Genomic DNA, 15671 nt, shown 5'->3' on the forward strand with positions numbered 1-15671 from the left:
ACTTGTCATGGAATTGTCATGCTGGTAGTAAATATATTATTGTTCACTCCGTCTCTCTGTTTATTATAGCTTTTTTTATTTTAAGCCTTGTGAAATTGTTTGTTTGTTTTTCAGTTTGTTCAGCGGATCTCATTATATGGATTCTCTCTACAATATGCCAAAGGATTGCCAAAAATTAAATGGATCAATTTACTTGTCGGATCCAAGGCTTATAGCAAATGGTTTTAGGATAAAACTAATACCAGGTATGATGTAGTTTTGTATTTATTTTGACTCTAAAACTTTTTTCTTTCACATTTGAAATGACTCCATATATGATATATTGCAAATCTATATCTCCTCACCAATCAAACCATCTGTACCCTCAGTTCCTCAGCATTCAAAGGTATTCTTATGTGGCTAAAAGCATCATCTCTGTCACTCAGTGCATTGGGAAATAGAAAATGATGGCTGGTTAGTGAGGCAGTAGAGCAGAGCTTCAAACAAACATTTTGTCAGGAATAAAACCCAGGTCTCCTAATTCTCAGTCCTATGCTCTGACCACTGCCCCAAGCTGCAACTGATGTTGACAAATCTATCTCTTGTGATATGGGAAGCACTCATTATATGTTTTGCAGAGGACTTTGTTAGACCCATGATCTGCCTTGGTGACATTGACCCACATCATAACATTTCAGATTTATTTTCATAAAAGTCTTTCCTGTATTGAAGCCACTGTCGTAGACTGGAGTCATAATTCATGGATATCCCTGTGCAATGCAGCTGAATAAGGACAGAGTTCTTTTTGTTTTCTTTGAAATGTGAAGCTTTCCTTATTGGCACACTTGCTAAACTAACCAGGCCTTTGGAAGGCAGGAATGGTTTCTCTTCTGTTCTCTGTAGGCCTGATCTATATCCCACTGGCATCTATGACTTCAATGGGAGCTGGATCAGATGTTGTGAAAGAGTCTTTTGCAAGCGGTTCTTTGCCACAGGAAACAAGTGGAAAACCTTTAAATTTTTGCATAAGAAAAAAAATAAAGGAAATATCTGTGGTGGGCTATTTGTATCCTCAGCATCTCAGCAGCTGAAGGAAGGCCCCAGAATCCATGCCTTTTTCCTGCCTCACTGTTCTTTGGTCTTCTGGAATGGAAGTCACCGTTCTTTGATCTTCTGGAATGGAAGTCAGTGTTTTGGTGGGTCTTCCTCAAGCCCAACAGCCTTTCCTAGTGCTTACCACTCCCACCACCAACACCTCCAGAGTTCAGGATGTCTCTTGCTTTGCTGTGCAATGGATTGGCGATGCTCTGGAGGCCCAGCAAGGCAGTTTTAAGATTTGAATACTGGTCTGCCTTTGCATCAGGATCATCATCATAATTTTTGCTAGCACTTAGTTTGGGGTCAATAGCAGGGCTGTTTTAGAACCCCCGTCAGTCTACTCTCCAATAGATTAGTGGTATGATATAGATTCTTTCTCATTTATTACCTTAATAGCCCAGAAGTAAAGAGTGGGTATACTTTTACACTAGATGATTTACAGCCATCCTGCCATCAGTGGAAATCCAAAGACAGGCTTCGCAGAGGCAAATCAATTGCAGACATTTCCTCTATCACAGTGCCCACGGAGGCTAGTTTCTTGGGGTGCAGTGCCTAGATGGCAATTCACTTGATCCAGGGCAGAGATTCACTGTAAGAGCTGTTGGGAATGCTGTAGCTTTATGTGTTACCACATCATGCATATGCAGAGTGATGACAGATGTATTGTAACATATGGAAACCTTCAAGGACAGGTCCAAAAAAGATGCTGGAGCAAGTCATTAGTGAAAGGCCAAACTGTTCTTTCAGGAGAAAGCTATTCTTCCTTCTGGGCCACATATAGCCTGAACAGAGGATGCTGGCAAACTGGTTATCAATAGGCAATAAGTCAATAACAACAAGTACATGGAATTTAATCCAGGACATTCTTTAGCGGATCCCAACCTAGTGGCTTCTTCCTGCAGAAGGGGCCAGTTCCTCATTTGCTCCTTTTTCATAGTTGTTTGTGCTTACTTCCCAGATACAGAGTGCTTATTAGGGGCTCCTTGAAGTTTGCCAGGGTCCATTTCTGTTGTAAGCACTCATTAAAGCTACTCTTCAGATATGCATGCAAGCTTGGTGTCATCTTAATTACGGACACTCTCTAGCTCACCTTTCTCATGACTCACTTCAGCTGCAAGGTAGTGAGTTGGGATTATTTTATTTATAGACATAGATATTTTTTATTCTCTAGATAAAATTACCTGCAGACCAACCCTAGACTAGTCCATCTTGGAATAGTGAGAACTCTAAACAATCAATTTGTTTCCCCTGAAACTTCCCATTATAAGACCCTGTTTTCAGTTGCTTATAACTTTGCCAAACTTTAGCCATCCAACACTTGATCAGAAAAAATGTGAATGATAATTGGGGATCGTTTAAGAATACTTTACTAGATACCCAGAAAGCCACAATCGAAGAAGGCGGCCCAATTGGTTAAAAAAACAGCCTGGTTTAGAGGGAAAGTGAAGGCAGCTGTAAAAAAAATAATGGAAGAAAGGGGAAGTTGATGATAATTAATATAAATCAAAAGTTTGTAATGGTAGAAAATTGACAAAGGAACATGAGTTCCTAGTGTGACACTGGGGACAAAATAGATAATGCAATCCTGGGATGCAGAAATGGGGGAATCTCAAGCAGGAACAGAGGTTATTTTATCTCTATATTTGGCACTGGAGCAATTCCTGCTGGACTATGTCCAGTTCTGGTGTCCACAATTCAAAAGAAGAATGTTGATAAATTGGAGAGAGTTCAGAGATGAGCCGTGAGAATGACTAAAAGATTAGAAAACATGCCCTATAGTGACAGACTCAAGGAGCTCAATCTATTTAGCTTAACAAAGAGACAGTTAATGGGTGACTTGATTACAGTTTGTAAGTATCTACATAGGGAACAAGTATTTAATAATGGGCTCTTAATCTAGCAGAGAAAGGTATAACACTATCCAGTGGATGGAAGTTGAAGGTAGACAAATTCAGACCTGAAATAAGGCATATATTTTTAATTCTAAAAATAATTAACCATTAGACCAATTTACTAAGGGTTGTGGGAGATTCTCCATTAGTGACTATTTTAAAATCAAGAATGGGTATTTTTCTAAAAAGAAATGTTCTCAGAATTATTTTGGGGGTAATCCTATGGCCTTCATTACCTTTCTGGCTTTGGAATATATGCAAGCTGAAATTTTCCATACCAGATGTCTGCCTCAGGCTGAATTGTTTTGGAAAATGGTCAGTTAAAATGGTTTAGTTGGTTCCAAGAATCAAGCGAGGGAAATATTCATTTTCATTCTTTTTCCTACAGCCAACAGCCTCCTTCACTACACAGCTCTTATTCATCCCCAGAGAAGTTCCAGTCTGTGCACTGAATGAGGCAGGGGTCCTGTGGAAAAAATAGGATGTGCTCATGTAATTAAAGCCTGTGTCAAAATGCATACATAGAAGGAAGCCAAATTAAGGTAGCACAGGCAGCCTCAGTTCTGGCATTTTTCCTAGCTTGTGAGGGTTTGACTTTGCAGCCATAATGTCCTTTTTTAATGTAAGTTGAATGTGTTATTTTACATATTTGGTTTGTTTAGCATGAGATGGTCCTTGTATTTCTTTATTTTAGGGCAGGATGCCATATCAAACTGAGTTAAGTGTCACAACAATAGCATTTGCACAATAGCTGGTGGTCCATCTTTTCTTCGGTCTGAGCCTCAGATAGCAGCAATTGTTCTCTCAGCTTTTAAAGTGTTTGCCTGAGAAAGGTGTGGCTAATTCAGCAAATATGACTGGAGTATATACAGTTATTAAATCAGAAAGCTCTATATTATAAACTGGATATTAGAAGATTGCTGAAAGCATTTACACACTAAGTCCAAATATTTCCGGGAACAAAAATATAGTTAATTTATCTCTCATTCCTCCCTCTCCCCCACCCCTCATAGATATCCTGTCACATCAGAAAGATATACACATACATTGTAAAAAAAAATATTTCCCACCCCTCTGTTCATTCAGGTTGCAAACTAGCTGTCTCATAAGCCTTACTAGCCAGAGTTTACAAGCTGTGATGCAGCTTTCTAGCTCTCATTTTGTTTGTGATCAGAACTCCCATGGTGAACTCTGTTCCCACTGCCCACTAAATAACTAAGTTTCTTCTTTTTTGACACTTGGTATATTTGATGTTGAGTGGAAAAAAGACAACTTTGTAGGTGGGGCAGCTGAAAGGAAGCAGATTTTCATGGCCAGTGAGAGAAAATGCTCCAAAGTTCACCACGAGGGCTTTGTTTGAAAAGGGAAGAGGAACACTGGCAGCAATGAGAAATCCACATTTTTGGCCAGTTGAAAATTAGTCATTTGTTCACTTGGCAATATTTTCCTTGGACATTGCACATTATTTCACAGAAATCACTTGCGGAAACTAAAGAGTCGATATTTGAATACTCCAGAATGTCTTTATACTTTGTCAAAAGCTTACATGTACAGTGAGGTTTAAGTGTCTTCTCACTTCCTCAGAGGTTGCCAAATTGTTCTTACAAAGATTTACAGATGAAAATATTTGAATCAGTATACAGTATTCCACTTTTCAGTCTACAGAATATAACCACACTCAGAGTGGGTGTTCTTTTCTGCCTCTGCTGTATCTGTAGCTCATGGAAGTCATACTTCTCAGCCTTAGCTCGAGCTTTAAGAGGAATACACTGTCTGGTGAACTCGAACCCAAATGTGGATGTAGGGATGTTACAGTTGATAATTTTCACAGAGAGATTTGAGCACTTGGAGCTTACATTCAAAAGTCAAAATAGTTACTTACTATTGCAAAACTACTTTTACAGCAAAGTTCAACAGTTTGCTTATTGAAACTTATTTATAGGACGTACAGCCATGTTGAAGATAGACATACTAAAATCCACACTTACAAATACATAGAAGGTGAAAACATTTGGAATTACTTGGATAATATACACAAGAAAAATATGAGTATCAGGTAGCTATGGGATGCCATTTGCATTCTGTTCATATGTGCCACTAAACATCTAGTTTAAGTCTCATGATTAGATAGTTGGTATTCAAAGGAACCATTCAGGCAGTTTTAGTTACATGTCTAGCCAGAGTCTGTGGCAAGTGATTGGGTATCTCTCATCTAGTAGCAAAGATGATATGCTTGCATAGGAGGGTGGTATTGTGTTATGAAAGGGGGTGTCTTGGGACCACAAGGGCTAAGATGTTAATGAAACTTTTGTTTATTGTTACAAAATTAATGAGTGGTCGGGAGTTTTATGTTACTTTATCTTTGGCTTACTCTTATTGTAACGACTACCATTCAAAATCTTTGTAACCTTTCATCAAGGGTACAGAAAGGAAAAACAGCTATAGCATTTGAAATGTAAAGTATTAAATAAGGCTTTCAATTTTACAATATTCCATTGCTCCCTTTTGCCTGAAAACTACTTTATAGGGAACCCCCCCTTTGATGGATTGTGTCCTTTTTTGGGCAAAAGAGAAAGTTAGTTGAAGTGGGCTGGAGCTGTTGTTGTTGAAGTCTGATCCTGTTTACAGTAAGACTAAACAAACACACAAAAGGGGAAAGAAAGGAATAGTAAAGGTAGAAAATGCAGCTTCAGTCTTTTGTGCTGACTCTCACTTCCAGCTTCCCTGCTGGAGAAACACTAGCACAGTGCACATTGTCTTGTGCTGGCAAACTTGTACCAGTGTCAGGCTGCCTCTCTGATCAGACGCATAACAATGTTGCAAAAGATGGAATTGTCTTGGCTGTCTAAGCCAGACTCTTTTGAGACAGAAGACAAAAGGAGCTAGGGAAGAAAAAATATAAGTCTCACATTCAGAGTGATGGTCTGGATTTAGCCGAAGCCAGTGAAGGTGAGAATGTCATTGGTTCTCTCTCTCCGGCTCAATTGGGCACGACATCTCTCAGGATCAGGATGATGAAGGTCCAAGGATGTCATGGTGGATCCTGCGGTCTCAGGAGACTGTGGAGGTGCCAGCGATGATAGTTAAGCTTGTTCCTGTCAGCATGCACAAACTTCTCACTACCATTTAGTGACCACCAGGTAAATAATGTGCAAAAAAGGGATGGCAACCTCATTTGATTAATATTAATCCACTAAAACACATTTCTGTGATTTCAGCTGTTAACGTTTCCTCCCACGTATAGAATCTTTCAATTTGTTGTTGTTATTAACTTGTGACCCCTCTTCACTGTTCTTTTAACTTAGGCTGCACTACTGTGGTGCTTCAGTGTAGACACTACAGTGATGGGAGGGGGGTCTCTCCTTGTTATATTTAATCCACCTCCCCAATAGGCGGTAGCTAGCTGTAACAGGGCATAGTAGGGCCCCCCTTGGTCCTGCCTCTGCTCCAAAACACACAAAAAGACCTGGCTCAGCATTCACCGGTGCAGTTTATTTCCAGAGTGCAATCCCACCACCTTCTCACCATCTACAGCTTGGGGGTTTGAGCCTTAAGGACTTCTCGATCTCTGTAGCCAGGAGGGAAGAGCTACCCCTCTCCTTCCATTCTCTGGCTTCCCCCTTTGGCTTCCTTCCCCTGACGCTTTTGTGCAACCTCGGGCTAATTAGGCTGGCAGCTGTTTCCCCTTTGCCAATCAGGTGCAGGTTTCTCTAGGGAGTTCCAGTCTAACTCCCTTAATTGGAGCTGGCATGACAGAGATCTGGCACAGGGGAATGGACTGAGATTGTCATGAACACTATTCCTTTGTGGGTCTGAGACAGATACTAGCAAGAGTAAGGTTTATGCCATTTATAGGGGATTTATTGAGTGGGAAATTAGGTGAGCAGAGGCTGAGCCTAAAGAAAAGAGAAGTTTATGTTGGGATGGAAGGAGGGTGCTTGGGTGGGGTTAATTTAATAGTAGGGTGGGTGTCTGGATTTGTTTAAAGGTTTGGATTCCCATGGTGTAGGGAATTGAGTTTTTTTGCTGGGGTGTAGGTGGTTACATTAATAAGATGGTCTTTGCATCATGCCCTGGAGGTCCCTATTCAGGTGTTCAGTTGAAGTGGTGGCAACCCCTTGATGGATGTGGAGGGCCCTGTGGAACGGTTCAGTTGTGAGGACTTGGGTTCTTCAGTCTCTGTGGTAGTGGAATTCAATGGAAAGACTGCTTTTGATTTCAACGGGAATTGCATCTGTCCCAAATAATTGAGTTTGAGTTGGACGGATGTTTAAACCATTTGCATAGCAACTAGCATCAACACACTGTTCATAAAAACAAATCGTAGAAGCTGAAATCATTACATATTCACCTTTAATTTCATTTGTTTTAATAAAAGCTATGGGATTACAATGCCTGCCCAAAGAGGAAATACTGTAAAGTGGTGTAAGCATTTAAACAGTTCTAACTGGGATTTGAACTAAAGTAAACTGTGGCACATGTGGTGTGAAAAGGCACTCATGACACATGATTAATATGAAACCCAGGAGGAGGTTATGCTGTTCATTCCAATGAAGGCAAAATTAATTGTCTTAACTGTATTGAATTCTAATGACTAGTTTACTAAGTGTTTTTACATCAGTTTTATTTTCATTTGGCTTATTCTGGGATATAAATCAAAACAGTGTGTAACATAGATGTTGTTTATTGATATCAGGAATACTAATTATTTTCTTTTCTTATTGCCAGGATATTCAGCTACAGAAAACCAGCTGGAAATAGAAGGAATGGCTAATTGTCTGCCATACTATGGTATATCAGATTTAAAAGAAATTCTGAATGCCGTGATAAACAAAAATGCAAAGGAAGTATATGAGTGTAGACCTCTCAAAGTGATAAACTACTTGGAGGTAAGAAATAGCTGGTTTGCTTTCAGGTATTGGTCATCTTATTTTTAAATAAACAGTTGAAGCCATTTGAAAGTCTCTCTAGCTTTCAGCATTAATTAAATGCAGTTCTATTCTGATGAGAGACTCATGATGATGAACAAGAAACAATAAAATCCAATATACTGTCTCTCAGTTGAATTGGCTAAAAGGAGTAAGAACATGTTTGTCACTTCAGTCATCAGATATGACTCTGAATACGCTCAGGAAGCATATTTCAGTAAGAAGGTACTCTTTTTATGTTGGCAGTTTTCAAAGAAGAAATGCGGTTTGAATAAATGAACTGTGACCTGATAAGACAGTATATAAAAACACTATAAAGAGGCAGTTTTCCAGGTTACAGTGCAGTCCCATCATAAAATTGTTTACAGTTTCCAGAAAGTGGTTGGTTCTTTTTTATGTATCACAGCCACAAATTCTTAACTCCTGTCAAGCTGTCTGGAGTGGCTCGAAAATGGATACCAACCTCAGGGCAGATTGTTACAAACCACAGCTCAAACCCCAAATTGGTTCTGTGTTCCATAATTAGCCTTTGCCAACCAAGTATCAAGTGTGGATTCCTGAAGCATTATAACAGCCTTAATATGGAGTCACAGACAGTCCCCTTGGGCACCCAGGCAATAGATAGATAATGCCTTACACCAAAAATCACAATAAGCAGGTTACTCTTAGTCCCAAATGACCAGTCACATACCCCAGGTCAATTGTACCTTAGATCTCTCACCAAAGACAACACTTGTAGCCAATCCTGTAATAAAATAACTAATGGTTTATTAACTAGGAAAAAGAAATTAGAGCTATTTACAAGGTTAAAGCAGGTGAACATACACACACAAATGAGTTACTTTTTGAAACCTAAGGCTGTAATAGAAGCTGCTGTAATGCACAAGCTCTATATGTCCTTTAGGGCTAACCCAAGCTAAGCATCTTGGGGATCCCTTGCTTATACTTAGAAATATTGCCCTCTCCAAATGCCAAGCAGCATAGTGATACAGATTCTTCTGGTAGGCAATTTTTATTCCCTTCCCCCCCAGAGTTCAAACTGTGGTGGAAGGAAAGTTTGTGCATGTCCCCTCTTCATGGGTGGGTGTATGTGGGAGCAATCAACAAAGTCTTTTATCTGCTGATGTTCCACAATGGTTTGTCTGGTGTCTATGGGCCTTCTTTTGTTGGGCAGGAGATGACACTACTTATGGTAAACTAATTTTTCACACTTGATAATGCTTCTCTCCTGAATGTGGGGGTTTCCAATTTCATAGCATGCACTTTTATAGTTACAAAGCAAACACTTAAATATTACCTTATAACACAGGATACAGATATTATAATGAAATTAATGTATGCAGCAACTCACGAGAATTTCATAAAGTCCAACAATAAACACTTCTCTATAAATCTAATTCCTATTTTAACAATAGTAACACACAGGTGAGCCAGACTGATTTCCAGCTATGCATTTATCATTGTTCAGTGAGGCCTAGGGGCCTCGGCATGAGCTGGCACCGGGACTGCCAGTGTCATAGCTCCACCATAACTAATCTGGTAATCATTAAATGATTTAAGGGATCAATTTAGGGAAAGTAGACCTACATCTAAAGTTTAAATAAACCACAGTGAGATGCACACAGTTTCCAAACAATCTGAAAGTGCACGGCTTTCATACAAAAATAAATAAAATTTCTACAATTCATGCAAAGAGAAAGTTGAGAGAGTAGAGATACAATAGAGGTAGATAAAATAATAATTAGGAAAAAGAACTTTATTTCTAGCCACTAAATTGAATTATACAAGTTTTAGTGGCATAAATTCAGGGATAATAGTCTTATTTTTTAAAATTTTGTTTTGTTAGCTTCAGGGCAAAGGAAAGAAGGTTTCTTCCCCTCAGACTGTGGCATACTCATGCCACACTGCTTCTTAACCCACTTTTCCTCTGTATGCTTTTCCCATGGTTGCTCACCCTTGTGTGCCTTCCTATGGACAGCAGACCTGCCAGTGGACCCTTTCCACCTCCAGATAAACAAGGCAGGATTTGTCCCACAGTATTTAATCATTAGCTGTGTGTATATACACACACACACTCTCTCTCTCTCTCTCTCATTCTCTCTCTTTCTCAAACCCCAAGTTGACAAAGCATCTCTATTCAAGAAAGCACTTTAGTATGTACTTAAATAGGGGTGGACTTAAGTATATACTTCAAGTGTTTTCCTATATAGGGGCCTAAGATAGCAAATCTTCAATCAACACATTATGGAGAGGCAAGAAAAGTGACATAACACTGAGGGGAACAGTATATTGTTATATATTTCAAATTATCTAATATTCTATATATTGTTTGTATATGAAATTGTTCATGCTGAAAGTTGTCCATCCAAAGGGCAGTAACTACCTATTTGTGTATTAAACATATTGATAAGAGCCATGAATGAGGGGGATAGGAAGTAAGTGCACGCACAAGCACTGACGTTAAAAGGTCACTTTCCTTTGAAGGACTAGCCTAATGGCTGTGGTTTTGTACTTGGATAAGCCATTTCCCATTTCAGTTCAGGGTTTTGGAGAACTGACAGGAACGGATGGGGAAGTGGACAAGCCTGTCTTCCATTATTCTTTGTCATCTTTCAAATCTGCCAAATGGCCCATAAGCTACCAAGCAACCAGCCTACTTTCTTCATCAAGTGGTGTCCCTGTGGGTGCTCCACTTCAGGTGTCGGTGCATCCTGGTACCGTTGATTGGAGATCTTCAGTAGCAGTGCCCAGTCAGAATGTGCATGTGCAGTTGGTGTCTCACGGCTTCGTTGAAATCTTTTTGGCGCACACGCATTCCAACCCCCTCAGTTCATTCTCAGCCATCCTTGGCTGAAGATGGAACTTGGGGCAGTGCTGAACCTCTTCCTCTATTTTGAGAGAAAATTAGTTTTAGTTAAATAAAACCTCCCCAGTTACTACTCTACCTTTAGACAGTTGCATAGAGCTCATTAAAAAACAAAACCAAACCAAGTTTTTCTTAACCCCTCTTCCCCCTTTGGGAGTGAACCTTGCTAACGTCTCATTCTTAGACCTTCTTCAGTGGGCCACATTAAAGATGCTGGGGTCTCCTGGTTTTAAAAAATGCGACTCTTGCAAGGATCTCATACCATGCTTGGATGGACATTCCCAATTTGTCAAATGTGTCGGTGAGACACACGTGCAACTAGTGCATCCACTGCAATAATCTAAAAACCAGAGCTCGCCATGACCAAGACCTGCGTTTAAAGATTATTCTGATGGAGAAATCCCTCCAACCCAATTTGGAGACAGGCAGAACAAAACCCTCTCCTAGGTGCTCTCCGACCAGGTCAGAACTGACAAGAGCATGGCTCTACCATCTCACGAGAAGCGAAAGAGAGCCTCGACCTCCACAAACAGGGAATTGGGCACAAAGAAATGGTCCCCAGCGAGGTCCTTGCCAGCAGTGCCAACTGCCTCAAGGGTCAGCACCTGTGACATTCCCGGCACCTCCGGCACCGGGTATGTAGTGTAGAAACGTAAGGAGTCAAGGCTACGTCATGGCCAGGTCTCCTCCTTGGCACCAAAGGTGCCGATACCTGTGCTGGAGTCAGCACTGTCCACACACATAGCCCCAGAACGGACAATGCCATAGGCACCAGCAACTCCACCAGTACTGACACACTATCTGGTGCCGCCATGGGGCCACCGGCACCAGCCAAGACCAAAGACAAACTGCTTAAACCAACGGCTTCTGACTCTAAATCCTTGGTGCTGCACACTCCAGCACAGACACAATTTCTAACGCATCAAGACATCTCAGTGGATTCTCCTCTACTCAGTACCGAGGGCTCACCCTTGATCCAGCCACCCTCTCCTACTGAACGCTCCGTCTTCACAGACAGTGATGGCAATGACCACGGAGACACAGTTTTTCCTCCACCCGACTTTCCTCCACCACAACTAAGACTGCCTCACAGGAACGTGCATCACAACGACCAACCCCACTTCCCATGGTTTGCTCCACCAAGGATGGGACCTCAACTACTATGCCCCATGCAATGGGCACTTTGGACGCATGGGCACCCTATAAGGCCCACTATTCCTGCACCTCCTCACCCCATAGAGCGCAGATCCGCTCTCCATCTGGATCCCCAATGCCATCCGTGTGAAGAGCCCGGACCTGACATGGAGTTGCCCAAACACAGCTCCTCTTCTTTACCTAATGAAGCCATCATGCCACCCCCACCAACTACGGCAGATGACTTCAAGCAATTTCAGGAATTATTGAAGAGGGTTGCAATCAGCCAGGACGTTCCAGTGGAGGAGGTACAGGAGAATCAACATAAGCTCTTGAAGATCCTCAAAGATTGCACTCCCCATAAACGATGCCAAAGTAGAACCGGCTGACACTATCTGGCAGACACCAGCCTCTGTCCCGCCAACATGTAAAAAGGCTGACTAGAAATATTATGTCCCAGCTAAGGGTGTGGACCTTTTATTCTCACACCCACAGCCCAACTCCTTTGTGGTTGAATTGGCTAACCATAGGGCTAAACAACCTCATTACTGGTCCATACCCCAAGAAAAAGACTTCAAACACTTTTGACCTCTTAGGTCGCAAGGTTTACACGTCCTCTACTCTCCAGTTTAGAATTGCCAACTACACTGCTCTTCTCGCTAGCTATGACTTTGATCATTACAGCCAACTTTTTGAATTCACCTCCCACATCCCAGAGAACCGAAGAGCAGATTTTAAATTGGTCCTGGTAGAGGGACAGCTAGTATCTGGAACGGTGCTTCAAGCATCTCTGGACATGGCTGATATGGCAGCTCGCACCACAGCTACTGTGGTGGTGATGTATAGAGCCTCTTGTTTCTCCTCATCTGACATCCCTAAAGAGCTACAGACCAAAGTGGAGGATTTACCGTTCGACAAAGAAACTTTTTTCCTGAAAAACGGATGAAGTCCTTCACATGATGAAAGATTCCAGGGCTACCCTCCGAACACTAGGGATCTACACCCCTCCTTCCAAGAGAAAGAGATACCAGCCTTACCAGAGCAATACAGCTGCTCGCAGTCCAAGTAATATGACATTGGGAGGTCCCTCGGCAGGCCTAACAGAGGTCGAACAACCCAGTCAAAACAACCTATGTCCCACCAGTCGAGTAACAAACCGCAATTTTGAAGTCTTGGTTGAGGTTCTGAGCAACCAGTCCTTACCACCAGCGCCTACTTACCCTTTTGGCCATTGCCTCCAACGCTTCCACCGCACTTGGCGAAACATCACACAGGATCGCTGGGTCCTGGAAATAGTGCAGTCAAGCTATTCCATCCCTTTATTTCGTGCCCCCCTACCCTTTCCGTCCCTCTTCAGGGACCCCTCTCATGAATACCTACTTCAGGAAGAACTCAACTACTCCTCTTAGGTGCAATGGAACAAGTTCCAATACAACACATAGGGAAGGGATTTTACACCCACCATTTCTTGACCCAGAATTAAAGCAGAAGATGGTCACCCATTCTAGACCTGCGATGACACAACAAATTCGTCCGCTCCCAAAAATTCAGAATGGTCACGTTGGGCACGATAATACCAGTGCTGGAACAAGGGGACTGGTTCTCAGCTCCCGACTTAAAAGATGCATACTTCCATATCTCAATACACCCAACACACAGACGATTGCTACAGTTCATAGTGGGACACGATCACTTCCAATAGAGTGCTCCCATTTGGTCTCTCCACCACACCGCGGGTGTTTTCCAAGACACTCACGGTGGTAGCAGCCCACCTGCGCAAATGGCTCTTTTCCAAAGGCTCGGACTGCAAATAAGCTGTGATGCCTACACAGCAAATAGAATTCATTGGGGCTTACCTGGACTCAACCCTCGCCAGAGCCTTCCTCCTGCAGGCCAAGTTCCTCACTATCAGACACCTCATACACACGGTGTCCATCTGTCCAGGGGTCGAAGCCAGAATGTGTCTGCAATTTCTGGGCTACATGGCAGCTGCCACGTTCGTGGTGAAACACGCCAGGCTACACATGAGGTGCTTACAATTTCTTTAAGCACAAGATCACGATGCAACCCCACCCTAAATTTCTGCCAAAGGTGGTGTCCTCTTTCCACCTTAACCAGACAATACACCTCCCCACTTTTTACCCCAAAACTCCACAGAAAGCGGCACTTCATACCCTTGATGTAGAAAGGCGATTGCCTTCTACTTGGACAGAACAAAATCATTTCATAAATCACCTAGACTCTTCATATCTACTGCAGAATGCTCTAAAGGAGCTGCTATTTCGAAACAGCAGCTCTTCAAGTGGATCTCTGACTGTATTAGGTCCTGCTACCAGATCCACGACATTGAACATCCTGATGGCATCAGAACTCATTCCACTCGAGCTATGTCAACATCGGTAGCGTTCCTACACAACGTACCCATTATTTACATATGCAAAGCCGCTGCATGGTCATCAGACCATACGTTTGCCAAACACTACGGCAGCATACAAGTTGCCAGAGCAGACACTGTCATAGGTCATACAGTACTGGCTGCCACTGCCAAACCCACAACTCCAAAGTCCCCCCAACTATAGTAGGTACTGCTGTACATTCACCTGAAGTGGATCACCCACACGGACACCACTTGAAGAAGAGAAGGTTACTCACCCTGTGCAGTAACTGAGGTTCTTTGAGATGTGTGTCCCTGTGCGTGCTCCACTACCCACTGCCCCTCCCCTCTTCTTTGGAGTTAGACTTAAAGGACTCCATGGTGGAGAAGGTACTGAGGGAGTCGGAATGCGCACGTGCCAAGCAGACTCCAGTGCCTCCACGAGACACCAACTGCGCACGCTCGTCCTAACTGGGCACTGCTACAGAAGATCTCCCATCAACGGCGCCAGGACGCACCAACACCTGAAGTGGAGCACCCACAGGGACACCACTTGAAGAACCTCAGTTACTGCACAGAGTAAGTAACCTTCTGGTTTTATGCTGGATTTGGGCCTGTATGACTAGTTTTTTAAGACAAGTCTTGATGAACAGATTCATCAAGAGATTATCTATCTGAAACGGAGGAGAGCAGATAAGGGCATTTGTTGGGCCTGTGAACATTTCTGTTACAAGGAAAGATATTTCACAGCAATAACAGCAGTAGGCACGTAGAGAGACTAAACGGGAGACAATAAGGCCAATTTTTGAAAAAAATTGATGTGGGCTTGAGGCCAGCTTGGTGGCCTAATTGCAGTACACTGCCAAATATGCAGTTCAGGCTTTGTCTTTGAACTCTACATTTGAGCAGGATGCTCTTTGCCTTTCTCTCCAGCTTGATGGCATAATGGCAGTACACTGTCAAATAGGCAGTTCAAGCTTTGTCTTTGAACTGTACATTTGAGCAGGACGCTCTTTGCCTTTCTCTCCAGTGATCCTTGTTTGACAGCTCCAAGGGGCAGTATTGACTACTAGTTCCAGAAGGAGTTACATTCAGACCTCCTGGCTGGAGGGAAATCCACAATGATGCAGAACCTTTCAGGCTGGGAGAAAAAGGGACGGCATCCCTGGACTGTGGGAGGGAATGAAGTAGCTCAAGCTTAAAAATTCCTGAACTCATGTTCAGTTTTGTACATTGTGAAGGAAGGCAGCAGGCAAGTGGTGAGGAATACTGGCTAAGTAATATGATTAAAATACCAAGTCAGCAATGCCACTTTAAAGAGACCTTAAGGTTTTGTATTTTGTCAGCTTTCAATGAAATCAATAAATTAAGGGAACTAAAAAGATCAAAAGGTGCCCAGC

The 15671-nt window shown here is 42.3% G+C and overlaps 1 protein-coding gene across 6 annotated transcripts in view; it reads left to right on the forward strand.

Moving 5' to 3' along the window:
• PMS1 (PMS1 homolog 1, mismatch repair system component) overlaps positions 1-15671 on the forward strand; it is an 88102-nt gene that overhangs the window by 71450 nt on the left and 981 nt on the right. For 5 of the 6 annotated variants that reach the window (XM_075118019.1, XM_075118021.1, XM_048870261.2 and 2 more), the window contains 2 exons: positions 115-245; positions 7698-7858. In XM_075118019.1, the coding sequence (XP_074974120.1) occupies positions 115-245; positions 7698-7858 (292 nt within the window). Of the gene's footprint in view, positions 1-114; positions 246-7697; positions 7859-15671 lie in introns of those variants that run through there. The other variant, XR_012664413.1, reaches the window with a different exon arrangement.

The sequence above is a fragment of the Caretta caretta genome, chromosome 11 (assembly GCF_965140235.1).
Source record: "Caretta caretta isolate rCarCar2 chromosome 11, rCarCar1.hap1, whole genome shotgun sequence".
Taxonomy (NCBI): Eukaryota; Metazoa; Chordata; order Testudines; family Cheloniidae; genus Caretta; species Caretta caretta.